The following is a 15168-nucleotide window of genomic DNA, read 5'->3' on the forward strand; positions in this document are numbered from 1 at the left end:
ATTTGAAAATTAAACGCACCTATATACAAATACGGTCACACGTAGATTTAACGAAAGATTTTTCGTGATTTGTTCTTATTACCTTTATATCCCTGAGATTTACCCATGCAAGAAAAGACCACCGTCATTCAACCCTAATCGTTCTTTGAGATACACATAGGTGCTTTCGAATTGCATGTGTCACAAACATTAAAAATAACACCTTAACTGGGAAACTTATGGAACATACGAGACATGTAATAACACTAATAATTTCATGTATAATTGAAATTTTCAGACCTTATAAAGATCTTCCTGACAAATGGAATTGTCTTTCATGCAAGTTTCGTTGTTGGGTAACGTATTTTGAAGGAAATCCTGCGATAATTTCCATGATTAATCTTAGAAAACAAATACGTATCAACCAAAATCGAACTGAAGACACTTACTAAATGTATATCCAATCGGCATTTAGAGTATATCGAAATTTTAACTGCAATAAGAATTTCAAGAGATATTAATGGGGAATTATTAAAACGCAGTCACGATTTTGAAAATCTTGGTGGTTGTCAGTCGTATCTCTCCCTAATTTCGGACATTTCTCTAAACTGTGCTAACTCTATTAGGTTCATCATTACACACGAGTTTAGATTCCAGTGGACTTAAGCTACTTCCAAACAAAATAGTGCAACCAATGCGTGATCTACACATTTTTTTGTTCTTTTTTGGTCAAATTGAGTGCAAAGCGTTAGAGTATAGACGCCTATAGACGCCGGTAAAAGGAGCAAAGTTCCTTATACAAGCGTCTCTCTCAGTCTCCTTCCACTTTTTGCTTGAAACCAGACCTATCTTTGTGATGGTGTTTCGTGTGTTGATAGCCCCTGCTTTACCTTGAACAAGCGTGTCTAGAAACCAATTAAGGCAAGATCCACCATCACCTTGGAGCTTGTAATTGGTGGGTTTGAAAAAAAGTGTCCCTGCCTCGAAAAGTATTGTGCATACTCTAACCCACAAGAAAATCACCCTTTAATTAAGGGCAGTTTTATAAAAACTAATCTATGGTTATGCAAGATAAAGGTACATTTAATGTTCCTTAAAAAGAAGTTTTGACCTAATTTAATACAAAAATATATTCTTTCATTTCGGTACAAAGGTAAGAATCTCATTGTTTTTAGAAAGAAGTAAAAGTTTTTCATGTTGAGAGACAAACCGCTTTTACTTACGAGGATCTAGCTTTGAAAGTCTGCAATAAGCGAGTAACGAGTTCTTTGAAAAAGCTTCTTCATTCGAATCAAATCCGGGGCATTGATATGACTCTCTGGGTTCCACGTTATAATACTGGGTCATAATCGCGTTTGAAATCGAGATCAAAATTGTCATCGCGAAAATAATCTTAGTTACGAAGAATTTCGACATTTTCAGTCACTTCGTGAACGCTGCTGGTGTAATTCTCTTTCGTGGATTTACTTTCAAAGTCAAGACGACGAATGAACAATATTCGCAATGCAAGCGTTTGTTCAGATTATCATTATAATTGTACTTGCCGATGAAATTCGTCAACGGTTTCCAACATTATATTATTGTTATTGCTCAATAAAAAATAAGCGATGTTCGATACAATAGTTCATAAAAATTTCAATAACTCTTTAACTGCAAACGCTAACAATGCGACACGTTACTTATCTAATTCTTTGATTTAGCAAAATTAAATTTTACCAAGTACCTATATTTTATGAATTATAAGCAGTTCGCTAAGCTATTGGTTAATGGTGCAACTTTAGAGTTAATCAATTAAATCTGAATCTATTTCGATTTGGCACAATGCATAAAGTTCTCTCAATTACTAGAATATTTGGGGAAAAAAGTCATTTTATAGTATAGTTTTCAAAGAGATTTTGATAAAATAGGGAAAGCTAAGGCGTATAGGAATACGCAATGTTAAATCTGCGGAGAAAGAAAGTAGCGTTGCGCATCAAAATGAGCGCAGTGTATCTAGTTTTAACCTCTGTATTATTACGCAAAGAGTTATTGGCTTAAAACGTGTTTTCATTGTAATTTTAAATAAGACAAATTGAAATATATTTTAATTCAATATTTTATTGGAGAAAAAACTCTTGGCAACTCCATTAAATGATCGCTTCTATTCTTTACACTATATGGAAGAAAAAGGCAATAATATTTTTTCAAAACTTTAACAATTCTTTTCTTTAATTATAATTACTTTTGCAACTATTAATTTCAAAATTCCATATACGTCCGTCTGTTCTTTCTCCGCTTTGACCCTCGCTGCTCTGGCGCCGCAGCAAAGAATAGGAATCGGTATTTTCTAAGCAAAACGTCGGAGTGAGAACAGAACTTTATTGCGCGAACCTCATTTATTATAGTCAGTTTGAATTATGCTCATCAGTTCATTTCATTTGACTTTTGAAGGTGCAGTAGTAGTTTGGGCGATCTGTAAGGACCAGCCAGACCGGTTTTAACCATGGAAATAACCCGTGTGGCGATTTTAAAAGGGATTGGGTTACATGTAATCATCACGGGGCTACTCACTAAAAACTCATTGCCGATTTTAAAAGGGATTGTGATTAGGATTACCGTTAAAGGTAGTGTTTCAAGGGCCTACTCACAACAAAAACAAGATGGTCCCGGCAATATTACAGTTTTGCTAGGCCAAATTGGTTACACCAAAACTGGGGAAGAATAGGAGGAAGGCGCCCAGCCTCAAGAGGACTGAACAATAGTTTTCCAGCTTTAATGAGCGCAAAACTAAAAACGGGATTTCCATTGGTGGCTTATAAAAGAGATGCAAGTGAAGGGTTGCTTAGGATTACCATTAAAGGTAGTGTTTCGAGGGCCTACTCACAACAAAAACAAAACCAGGATTGCCAATGGTGGTTTTTAATAGAGTTCACAATATGACTATTTCAAATATAAACGCGTCTTTATACAAATACGGACACACGTAGATTTTACGGAAGGTTTTTCGGGATTTGTTATTATTACCTGTATATCCCTGAGATTTACCCATGCAAGAAAACACCACCGTTATACAACCCTAATCGTCTTTGCTATACAGACAGGTGCTCTCGAATTACATGTGTCACAAACATTAAAAATAACACCTTAACTGTCATACTTATGGAACATACGAGACATGTAATAACACTAATAATTGCATGTATAATTGAAATTTTCAAACCTTTTGAAGGATTTTCTGACAAATGGAATAGTCTTTAACGCAAGTTTCGTTGTTGGGTAACGTATTTTTAAGGAAATCCTATACGATAATTTCCATGATTAATCTTGGAAAACCAATAAGTATCAACCAAAATCGAACTGAAGTTACTTACTGAAAGTTCTTCGATTCGGCATTTAGGGGATTTCGAAATTATAACTGCAATAAGAATTTCAAGAGATATTAGTCGGGAATTATTAAAACTCAGTCACGGTTTTGAAAATCTCGGTAGTGGTCAGTCGTATCTCTCCCTAATTTCGTACATTCTCTAAGCTTTGCTAACTCCATTAAATTCATCATTACACACGAGTTTAGATTAGAGTGGACTTAAGTTACTTTCAAACGACATAGTGCAAACAATTCGTGATCTACGCGCCTTTTCGAAATATACATTGTGTTCTTGATTAGTCAGTCAAAAATTGAAGTGTGGGGTTTTTTTTTCTTTTCTTTTTTTGGTCAAACTGAGTGGAAAGCGTCAGAGTACAGACGTCTGTATTGGGAGAAAAACCTAGATGAAAAGCTCAGTAACGTTCTTAGATAAAAAACTATTGAAGGGAGATATATCTTAGTCCACGTGTGACTATTTCCTAGTTTTAGAGGACAATGTTATGAGCCAGCGTCTCGGAACCTAAAGCTGTCAGACCCCATGTTCTTGGACACTAGAGAGTATAGACTCAGACTCCTGTATAGGGTTAAGCAGTGCGAAGAAAATCTCGTTTTTTTTATAATTGTACAAAATATATTATTTCATTTCGGTACAAAAGTAAGAATCTCTCTGTTTTAGAAAGAAGTAAAGTTCTTTCATGTTGAGAGATAAACCGCTTCTACTTACTAAAATCCTTGTTTACTGAATTGCAATAACTTGATAACGAGGTTTTTGAAAAGTATACTTCAGCCTTACTATATCCGGGACATTCTTTCGACTCTTGGGGTATCACGTTCGAAATCGAGATCAAAATTATCATCGCGAAAAAGATCTTAGTTACGAAGAAGTTGGACATTTTCACTTCGTCAACGCTGCTGAGCTTTTCTCTTTCGTGGATTTTCTTTCGAAGTCACGACAAGGAATGAACAATATTCACTACGTAAGTGTTAACTTCAAGCGCGGTTGACTTTTTTTCAAGCTTCTAGTGATGTTCATTGAGACATTAAACAATGGTCTTTTTACTTTGTCGGTCTGTCTGTTTCTAGTGATTTTCCAATAAAATATTCGAATACGATAAGGAGATGTATTATAGTGAACTTTATCAACTTTTTTTGTATAGTTGTCGCCAGTTCATTGGTTAGACTTTGTTAACTCCCTTTCACGCCATAGCACTTGAATAATCGTCTATTGGGCTGCTAACAACAAAGAGCGTAGCACGATATTTGTCGTAATATGGCTCGATATTTGTCGAATCTAAGGTTTTGTTATTATAAACTTTTCATATTCTTTCACTCTTGATCTACCAAGAAAGAAATCTCGTCGAATGAAATGTTGCGTACCACGATGCTTTGAAATTGAAGATCTCATACCATTTCTTTGAGAAAACTTCATAAAATACTTGAAAAACGCGTACCCCTTGGTTAAGAGCCACTTCGTGTAATTCACGAAAACTCACTGTTATTCTAATATGATTCTAAAGGGTTTACCAAAAATCCGAGCGGCTGATAACTTCCAAAAAATCTGTACACTCGATTTCACATTTCAAAAAATTCCTAATGATTTCGAAAGGTTTTAAAAATTGAATCTCAACTAAAATTTCCAAAGATTTCAACTAAAATTTTCAAAGATTTAAACTAAGATTTTCAAAGATTTAAACTAAGATTTCCAAAGATTTAAACTAAGATTTCCAAAGATTTAAACTAAGATTTCCAAAGATTTAAACTAAGATTTCCAAAGATTTAAACTAAGATTTCCAAAGATTTAAACTAATATTTCCAAAGATTTAAAGTAAGATTTCTAAAGATTTCAACTAATATTTCCAAAGATTTCAACTAATATTTCCAAAGATTTCAACTAATATTTCCAAAGCTTTCAACTAATATTTCCAAAGATTTCAACTAAGATTTCCAAAGATTTCAACTAAGATTTCCGAAGATTTAAACTAATATTTCCGAAGATTTCAAGTAATATTTCCAAAGATTTAAACTAATATTTCCAAAGATTTAAAGTAAGATTTCTAAAGATTTCAACTAATATTTCCAAAGATTTCAACTAATATTTCCAAAGATTTCAACTAAGATTTCCAAAGATTTCAACTAATATTTCCAAAGCTTTCAACTAATATTTCCAAAGATTTCAACTAAGATTTCCAAAGATTTCAACTAAGATTTCCAAAGATTTCAACTAAGATTTCCAAAGATTTCAACTAATATTTCCAAAGATTTCAACTAAGATTTACAAAGATTTCAACTAAGATTTCCACTAAGATTTCCAAATTTCAACCAAGAATGATGGAAATCCGGTTTCATGGGCGTTTGTACACTCGATTTCGCAAGTGATAAGCCCCTAACAAAAATCTATGATTTAATGACATAAATCAATGCTTGAAAGTAAACATACAGTCAATAAAGTTAAGCTCATAGCTATCCCTATTTTATCAAGTGATTTTTATAAACTATAACAAATAAATAAGATTTGATCTTTCAACAAGGGATTAATTTATTTAATTTCAAAATTATCAATTAAATTAAATTAAATGGTATTAGAATACAAGTATTTTTGTTCAGATTATCATTATAATTCTGTTAGTTGAAGATACGTAGCACATGATGAAATACGTCAACGTTTCCAACATTATATTATTGTTATTGCTCAATAAAAATATAAACGATGTTCGATACAATACTACATAAAAATTTGAATAACTGCAAACGATAACAATACGACACTATCAGACGATGAATTTCGTTCGCCAAAAAAAAAACAAAAAAAAACAGAGCAATAAAGAGAACTTTTATTGCAGACAACAATGCTATGACACGTAAGCGAACGAACACAGCTTAAACAATGGATATGATATACAGTAAAAACAAGTTGACAAAACTCACAATACAACCTCTCCTCACAAGCGAAAATTAAAAAAAGGAGCTTGCAAATATCTCATTGAGAACGTGATACGAACCAGACAGTTAAATCTCTCTCCTCATTACTAAGGGCAGAAATAAGATGAGACTAGAAGTAAAGAGCTCTAGCATTGGCACTAGTGAACATATTTGAGGATTTTATGCTGCTTCCATCGCGCCTACACTAGAGAGAAAAAATTGGTCGAGTTCCAAAAATTTCCTACCCCCTTCCCCTCAACCTAAAGCCCCGGAACACGGACGTGGGTGTTTGAATCTAGTTCGGCCGTCTACTGCCACGAGCGTCTCAGGTTTTGGGCGGATAATTCTGAAACCGCTAACAGAGGGCCAACCGTTGGTTTGTTATTAAGAATATTCACTTTCGCCAAGTGAAGAATTTGGTTACCCCGCTACTTCTAGTCTCATCTTACTTCTGCTAAGAGTAACAAGTCACGGAAATTATTTCGCAAATTGGGTGCACAACGAAACCTTAGTGCTGAAAATTTATTGCATGTTGTCGCCTTTTTGTACAATTAAGAGTCCATATTAGCCAGGACGGTTTGAAGTATCCGTGATACGGTGATATCTCCAAGTGTTTTGTGTTTGAGATCCAACACAAAAACACAAACACCCACACATACACACACAGAAAAATATTGCTTATCTAATTCTTTGATTTAGCAAAATTAAATTAGAAGAAGTTAATTAATCTTACACAATGTTAAATCTGTTTAGAAAGAAAGTAGTGTCACGTATATATACATGAGCACTGTCTTTTTAGTCTTAACTTAAGTATTAATATGCAAAGTGTAATTGGATTAAACGTGTTTCATTGTAAGTAAAAGTAAGACAAATTCAAATATATTTTAATTCAATATTTTATTGGAGAAATGAACTATAATCTCAACCTCTCCAGCTGGAGGACTTTAAAACCCTAGATTGAAGAAAACTTATTAAAAATATGTATTCTTTTCTTTAAATATAATTACTTTCTAAGATTTTCAAATATTTCGTTCCGGAGTTTTTGCCCCGACTTATTTTCTTTCTGCATTCTGGCTCTCAATGCATCGGTGAGGCAACAAAAAGCCGGTATTTGCTAAATAAAACGTCCGAGTGAGAGCAGAACTTTTATTACTCGAACTTCTTATCTTATCTATCACAAATAGGGATGAATCGGGGTTTCCCGATGGTATCGGATCGGTTGGTTTAATATGATACTAAACCGATACTCGTTTAAAATGCGTTATATGGCGCTACATGACATTTTTAGGTCTTTGAGTAAATGTATTGATGGTGATAATAGACCTTTTCAGAGGTAGAGAGAGGGTAAAAAGGGGGTAAAATTCTCGAGAGGTGAGTATGCGCAGAAAGAATGTTTGTTGCCAGTCGTATTTATGTAGCCATTGCTTTAACCTTACTAGTTAGGCATTCGAGTTTATTTTTATAAAACAGTGTTGTATTAATGGTTGTAAAAGTATAATATGAACTTCCTAGGTGAAATTTTATCGAATTCAATTGATATACGTAAAATTGGGGTAGTTTATAATATTCTACAGACCAAATTGTGCGCCAAGGCTTACGAGCGTGTTATACGCGGGGTAACGGCTGTCACCATGGATTTATAATAGAAGCTTACGCTTCCTGGATATTCCACTGTAGCCGTCAGTAAGGCATTTTGATTTTAAACACATTTATGTCATAAAAATTCGCGCGCGTGGGAACTGGGGGGGGCTGATGACGTAGAAATTGAGGCAAACCTTTTTCTCTCGGCGCGCGTTCACGCGCGCTTTTCTAAAAATTGTTTCGCGCGCGCTATTTAAAGTTAAAACTCAAGCGCGTGAAAAACTTCCACCCCCCCCTCTGAATTTGCCTCAAATTCTACGTCACAAACGCGCCTGCCAGGCTAGTACTAGCTCGCGCCAGTTCAGATGAGGAATAAATGTTGTGCGCGTTTTAAGGCGAGTGGAATATCCAGGAAGCGTAAGCTTCTATTATAAATCCATGCTGTCACCGTAAAGCCTGGTTTTCACTGCCGAAATTTTCACGGAACAGAAAAGAAAAATCTGCAAAATTTTGTGGAAAATTCCTTAAAAAGCGGCGGCAAAACGATTTCACTTGTAATATGAAATAGTGCGAGCTCGTGAGACCAAGGCTTATCTGTTATGTTGAAAATGCACCAATAGCAACCTATCTATTTTCTTAGACTTTATTGTCTTTGTAAAAACGTTCAATTTTATCATATAAATAACGATTAAGCCAAATTTCTTTAGCAAATCGTAAATAAACTATAAATTTTTAAACATTTAACTCGACAACAGAAGCGCCTTGAAAAAAAAAATGGCGTCGAAAAAAAGCCTCGCGAGCTTACCAAAACGCATTCGTCGATTCCTATTGGCCACCGCTTTCCTTTCCGTAAAAATTTGCGGAAAAATAGAAAACCAAATCCGTGCTTGCCGCACAGAAAACGCGAAACTTTGCGGCAAGTTACCTCTAAAAAAACGGCGCGCAACGCGGTTTTTCCTGCGTTTTGTGCCAGTGAAAACCAGGCTTAACGCAGCGCTTTCGGCACGGCATCGGCGATGTCCGCCGATGAAGCCAAAGAGGAGGGAAATATTTCCCTCCTCTTTGATGAAGCCGCTTGAAGCGATGATCCCATACGGTCGCCGAGGCTTAGCGAGTTTTAACCAATTATTATCATTGCACCGTTTCCGTTAGAACTTAAACACCGTCTATATCTTAACGTGGTTTTAATTTTACTCTCTCGGTTTAAATACTAGGCATTTTATTTTAATATCAAATCACAAAATATTCTAAAACACATCCATTGTAGTTTATTTTACACGGTAACTCCATAGAAGCGTAAAACTCATGGCGCCAAACATTACAACTGCTCATGCGCGGCCATAAGTGTGAAAAGGCTAATATCTCATTTTTATGAATGCCAATCGTGATGAGTTCTCATTTATATAAAAAGTACCTGAATTTAGTTCATCTAATAACTAAGTTTAATAGAAGTTTAAGGATAAAGGACCTCTCGGCATATACTATAGTTAAAAAGACAAGCCGTGATATTATTTTGAAAATACCTCTAAACATTGTACTTAGTAGTATAATCCACGAAATTACTCTTAAAATTATTTCCTTGTATTTTTAAAACATATGCAAATGGCACTGTACTACTAAAAATATCGGTATCGGTTGAAGTATCTGGTTTTGGATCATAGTGAGTAAATATCGGTATCGATCGGTATCGGGTTAAGCCTGGTATCGGCCATCTCTAGTCACAAACATTAAGATAATAATACCATAAGTTTATAACTTATCTACGATAAGTGTGTCACTCAAGCCAATTGCTTAATGAGAGCTTGTTATAGAGCAGACGACAGCGTGACGTCAGACCCTTTAAGAATAGTGCCCCCATGCGGCTAAAACTCAAACAAATTGAGGCGCGGCTTAGGCGGAGGGATATCTACAATTGCCAATAAAGCAAGATTAATATTTGTCAAGGATATCGTCGTCGACTGCTAGTGAGTCTTCTACAAAGTTACTATGAGGCTGAGCGGCTAGTAGTTTAGTTTGCAGCTTATGTTGTAATTAATGATATTAATCGCGTTTCGAAATGGATGAAATTTGTTTAAATAAGGAAGAACTTCTACGTGATATTGAAGTTGCAGTGTTAAAAAACTCAGAGCTGTGCTAATTAGCTGACTACTAATTGAATTAGAATTAGCAATTAGGTAAATATTTATGAACTAATTATTTAGCCAATTAGCAATTAGACATAGAAACTAATTAAATTCAATTAGAAATTAGCCATTTATTTTTCAAACTAATTAATTAGAATTACTAATTTCTAATTAATTACTTGTCTAATTAAGGGAAAAAAGAAACCATAGGTAAACATAAAAGTTTAAAAGTGCCCATGTATTTAGTATTTTGGTAATGCAAAGTTTAATGTTTTAATGCCATTGAAAAACGGGTACGGAAGCCGTGAATTATTCACGAAAAATGAGACAAGCCTCGAGCCTTCCGTCATGTTAAAATTTGTTTCATCATAGAGAGAGGAAGGTGTTACTGGAGTGGCCGATACAATGCCTACAACACGCGTATGTTGTACCCAGGGTTGGCAAAAATTGAGTTTTTTTTAAAAAAAACAAAAGTTGTGTTTTTTATTGTTTAAAACACGATTTGTTGTTTTAAACTGTTTTTTAAAGAAGTAGAAAAAAACAGTAAAAAACACAAAAAAAAACCTAGTTTTAAACATGTTTAAAATCACTCTTGCAGATCTAATAGTCAAATATATTATACATCGCGGCTCTCCATTTAAGCCACTACTCCCGCTAGCGCAGGGCGCTTATTTTCACAGCCTGCTTGATTAAACAAAATGGTCTTGGTTTGGACCAAGACAGAAAAAACAAACGATGAGAGTGACGTTTGTCAATTGACTGAAGATCCGACATTGCGATTTTTCTTTATTTATATTAATTTATTCCTTAATCACAATTTAATTCAATCAACTTATTTAATTGTTAATCGATTTATTCCCTCCAAATTAATTGAAAAATAACATATTTGAGCTTTTTCAAGAACAAATTAGATTTTCCGAAATTATTTTGTGATATTAATTATTTTGAAGGGAGTGCGTGTTAAGCGACCAATACAGAATATGTGAAATATTCTACTGACTGTTTAAAAAGAGCAAGAGCTCCTTAAATTTAGAATTTCAAGGTGTAAGAAATTGTCCGTGTGGAATTAGAACCAGGGACCACTTGAACCCAAAGCGAGTATCATACAGCTTGACCAACAGACCACGAAAACGTATTGAGAAAAAAAACACGATAAGACGAAATCAAGAGCTCCTAAAATTTAGAATTTGAAGGTGTAAGAAAGGGTCCTTGCCAGGGTTGGCAAAAATGTGGTAAAAAAGTTGTGTTTTTATTGTTTAAAACACGATTTAAAATTAGATTTTCCGGAAACATTTTATCATGAAATTAATTATTTAAAAGGGGTACGTGTTGAGGGATCTATTTTGAATATTTGAAATGTTCTACTGACTGTTTAAAAAGAGCAAGAGATCTTTTCAAAACGAAAATGTAATTTTTAATAGCGCATACAAAATGAGGGTGATGGGTAAAATTGTTCATTTAACCCCAAATGTCCAAATGCTTGATTTCTTTTGTGGCCACTATTAAAGAATTTTCGCTTCCATACTGCAGAGTTTCTTGGTCAGAACTCATACATTTGAAACTTCACCACCGCTTTCTACTTTGTAGGCGCTTCATGTTTTCCGTTTACGCATTAAGCGTATTAATTTTAGCACTGTCAAGGGCCTGGCTTTAAATATTACGCGTAATCACTTTAGAACAGTAAAATGTACCAACAGTGTAGAAAAACGTTGTTCCTTTACCATAGGTAGACGACAAAATAAGTTATTCTTAATCAAATTATTTAATATCAGTCTTCAATACAGATTGGTAACGGATAAATCAACTGGAAGGGTTTCCAAACAATTAAACACTCATATGAAACAGTCAAATTATTGCAAGGTTTTGACTGAAGCTTATTATTTCTATTATTATTCTATTATTTACGCTCATTTTCAAACAAAACGAGTTTAAAATATTCGAAATTCCTCACCATAAAAAACATGTTTTAAACTGTTTGTTTAAAACGTTTTAAACAAATTAATGTTTTTTTTTCATGGCTGTTTAAAACAAGTTTTAAACCAAAGTTTAAAACAATTTGTTTAAAACTTGCCAACCCTGGTTGTACCGATGTGTAGCACAGAATCCACCAGAGGCGCTACATGTTAGGGTTGGTGCGTACGACTATAGCGTCTTCTCGTATATGTTAAATTTTCGTTCCATGGTTGATCTAAACTTCGTTGTTTTCTTTCATAAAAGGACTGCTACTTCATGGATTTTTAATAAAAATTTTATTTATTACTTTAAAATAACGGGAGCTTTCGGACCGTGGTCCTTCTTCAGCCGATACAATTTCTAATAGCGTCTTCTATGGCGAAAATAATTTAAAAATATTCAAACAAATTTCTTAACTGACCGCGTATCTTTGGCTTCTGCACGCGGGTGCGGCTTAACGCGGGTAATATGGTGAAGTATTGTTGTTTTAATAAATGTAGGAGTGATTCGCGTTACAGAAAGGATGTACGCTTTTATCCTGATGATTATCCAATGAACCCATTATGCAATTTTTTGTTATTAAATTCTTATAATAACTAGTTTGCCCAGATTTAGCCCCCCCAAATTTCAAACCCTTGCGACGCTACTGATCCTGTGCCTAAACCAGGAAGGAAAGATGTTAACATCGATGTATGCAAAAAATGGGTTTCAGTAATTAATAGAGAAACAATAACTGTTAGGAGTTTAAAACCTCATCACTATGTTTGCAACCTGCACTTGCTTGATAAACAAGGGCCTACGAAGGAAATGGTTTAGTACAAATTTTAGTACACAGATGGCAGCACTATATTACGCACAAACCCAAACTTAAGCTGCACATGGAGCGTCCACTCGGCCACTCCAGTAACACCTTCCTTTCTCTATGGTTTCATTTCTTCATTTTCTTGCCACAGTTCCTATAATGGACTCTGAGTAGTAAATCCATGGGCACTGCTATTAATTCGAGAAGGAAAAAACAGTTGAAATTTGGAAATGGGACAGTTACGATTTACGTAATTTTCTACTAGTACTAGTATTCTCTCATGTTTTGACGAGCTGAAATATTTAGAGTAGCACTAAGGTTTCCTCATCGATATAAAAAGGCCGTTTTCATATTCAAATAGATGAATCAAGAGTTAATTCCTCGATTTTTAGTTTCTACTAAATTAAAAGATTAATTGAAAATCCAATTGGGTAATTAGTTAATCCTAAATCTAATTAAATTTTAATTAGATAATTACCTTTCCTATTCATACTAATTAATTAGAATTACTTCTCAATTAGCACTAAGGTAATTAAAATTCAATTACCATTTTCAATTAGTAAATGTTGCTAATTAATTAGAAATTCAATTAGCTAACTAATTAATTAGCACAGCTCTGAAAAAACTTTGATTCTAGTGATATTAAAAACATCCATGAAGAATTGAAAGGAAATGATTCCAGTTCATCAATCGTTGATGATTTAAGTACGCTTTTTGTTAAAACATTAGGGAAACATAAGCCAAAGCAAAAGGTTAATTCAAAAGTTAAAAAAGTTGACATTCAACAAAAGAGTTTAGCCGCCCATCTCGAATGGAAATTTGTTATTAGAAAGAACTTTGATACTTTCAAAGAAAGGTTGGGATTCGGTAATAGGCCTGAAAATGAACAAAACAATTTGTTACTATTATTGTCATGCTATTCAGAAGAAATTTTGTTTCACTGGAGCAAGAACAGAAAAAAATTAGCCGAAAGCAATGAAACTTTAACATCTAATAACGAACTGGCGAGTTATTTGCATTAGTTAAGACGATAGTATGAGTGTAAATTTATAAGATATGTGAATATATGAAATAGTGTATAACTTTCCTCAGACAAACGAGATGTTTGAAAGATCGCTCATGACGATAGGCGGGGGCTGCATAGGGGAGATTTGGAAACTAAACAAAAAACGAACAATATTTAGAAAGAAAATGAAACTGACTGACGAACAGCGTAAAACCTCTCAAATTTTATGGGACTGTTCTTTTGAAAATAAGACGAACATCTGATGAAAAAGCAGAAATTGAGTTTTCAGGGATAGGAATGAGAGATTCTGGAGGCTACTTTATTCCCAAGCAGCCTCTTAATCCATACCTCATCAAATTAAATCAATTATGCAGAGACATCTTATGTCCCGAAGGAATTAAATCGCATGGACATAAAATATTGCAAGTAAGAGCTTAAGTAGATTCTCAAGTATATCGAAGTCGATAAGCTATAAACCTTTGGAACGTTTTAATAACCACTTAATTTCACCTAGGTTGTTTTTGGCCGGGTAAAAAATCACCAAGAAGAGTTGGAATCGTGCTTTCTAGCGTGCACTAAAGAAATAATTCCAGCTGATAACGCGAAACGTTTCCTTGCTGAATTCCAAAGAAAATTTCTACACGCACTTTCTAATGAATTCATAACAGCTAAAGATGCATCAGAGGTGGAAAGGAAGAAACAATCTTCAAAAGGCTGCAGTGGGTTGAGAGATGAGCTATATGTTCTTTCTAAAGGAGGAAGGTTCCAAGAAGGTTCAACCATTGAAAATGGGAAAGGGAAATTAAAAGCCAAAACGGAAAATAGAAAACCCATTTCTAACGCTGAAAACCCAAGCAGTTCCAGAACGCACACTTCTTTGGATGAAACACCCATAAAATCACGATTTTGTGCCCCTAAGCGATTGAAAATGGGAACGAAGACAAGCCCAAATAAGAAAGCCAGAGTACAAAAAAATTCAAAAATTAACATTAAGGTTCCTAAAAGTCGTAGCAAAGTAGCAAACCTCATCAACAAGAGCAACTATTCACCAGAAACTTCTAATAAAAACTCTAAAGATTGTAATAGTTTAAGGCAAAATAGCAAAGATTCTGATCCTTTAAACCTTTCTGCCAAGTTTGTGATAATTCGTGCCTGAATGGCCAAGTTTGTGATAATTCGTGCCTGAATGGCCAAGTTTGTGATAATTCCAGTTTGAACGAAAATGTTCAGTTCAACTGTGATAGGTTAGCCAAAGTTCCTACATTTTCTAACAAGAATAGTCAAGTTTCAAGTTCAACTACGAAAGACACTGCTCCAGATTGTTCAACCCAGAAATCCTTAAAAGTTCCGTACAAAGTGGATGAATCTAGTCGAGCCAAGAGACAAAAGAAGCTTCCTAGTCGTTATTTAAACTATTATATGCAATAACCATGAAAATGAAACAGCCATGTGATCATTAACT

The 15168-nt window shown here is 34.4% G+C and overlaps 1 protein-coding gene across 3 annotated transcripts; it reads right to left on the reverse strand.

Moving 5' to 3' along the window:
- Positions 1-2060: 2060 nt before the first annotated feature.
- On the reverse strand, positions 2061-5098 carry LOC149719767 (uncharacterized). Of its 3 annotated transcripts, none has more exons than XR_016375145.1 (5): positions 4047-5098; positions 3330-3373; positions 3179-3256; positions 2201-2431; positions 2061-2131 (listed from the first exon to the last, which is right to left on the reverse strand). XR_016375145.1 is itself a non-coding variant. In XM_089853914.1 (5 exons), exons 1-5 carry the CDS (start codon positions 4213-4215, stop codon positions 2120-2122), a joined length of 408 nt encoding a protein of 135 aa, XP_089710040.1. In that variant the 5' UTR covers positions 4216-5098; the 3' UTR covers positions 2061-2119. The 3 variants fall into 3 exon arrangements, 2 of the variants coding, with proteins under 2 accessions (XP_089710040.1, XP_089709969.1); XM_089853914.1 differs by having other exon boundaries at positions 2201-2305; XM_089853843.1 differs by having other exon boundaries at positions 2061-2305.
- Between the last annotated feature and the right edge of the window lie 10070 nt (positions 5099-15168).

This window comes from Phalangium opilio, unplaced genomic scaffold (genome assembly GCF_054372755.1).
Source record: "Phalangium opilio isolate 3A_F unplaced genomic scaffold, DU_Popi_V2 ptg000002l_1, whole genome shotgun sequence".
Classification (NCBI taxonomy): Eukaryota; Metazoa; Arthropoda; class Arachnida; order Opiliones; family Phalangiidae; genus Phalangium; species Phalangium opilio.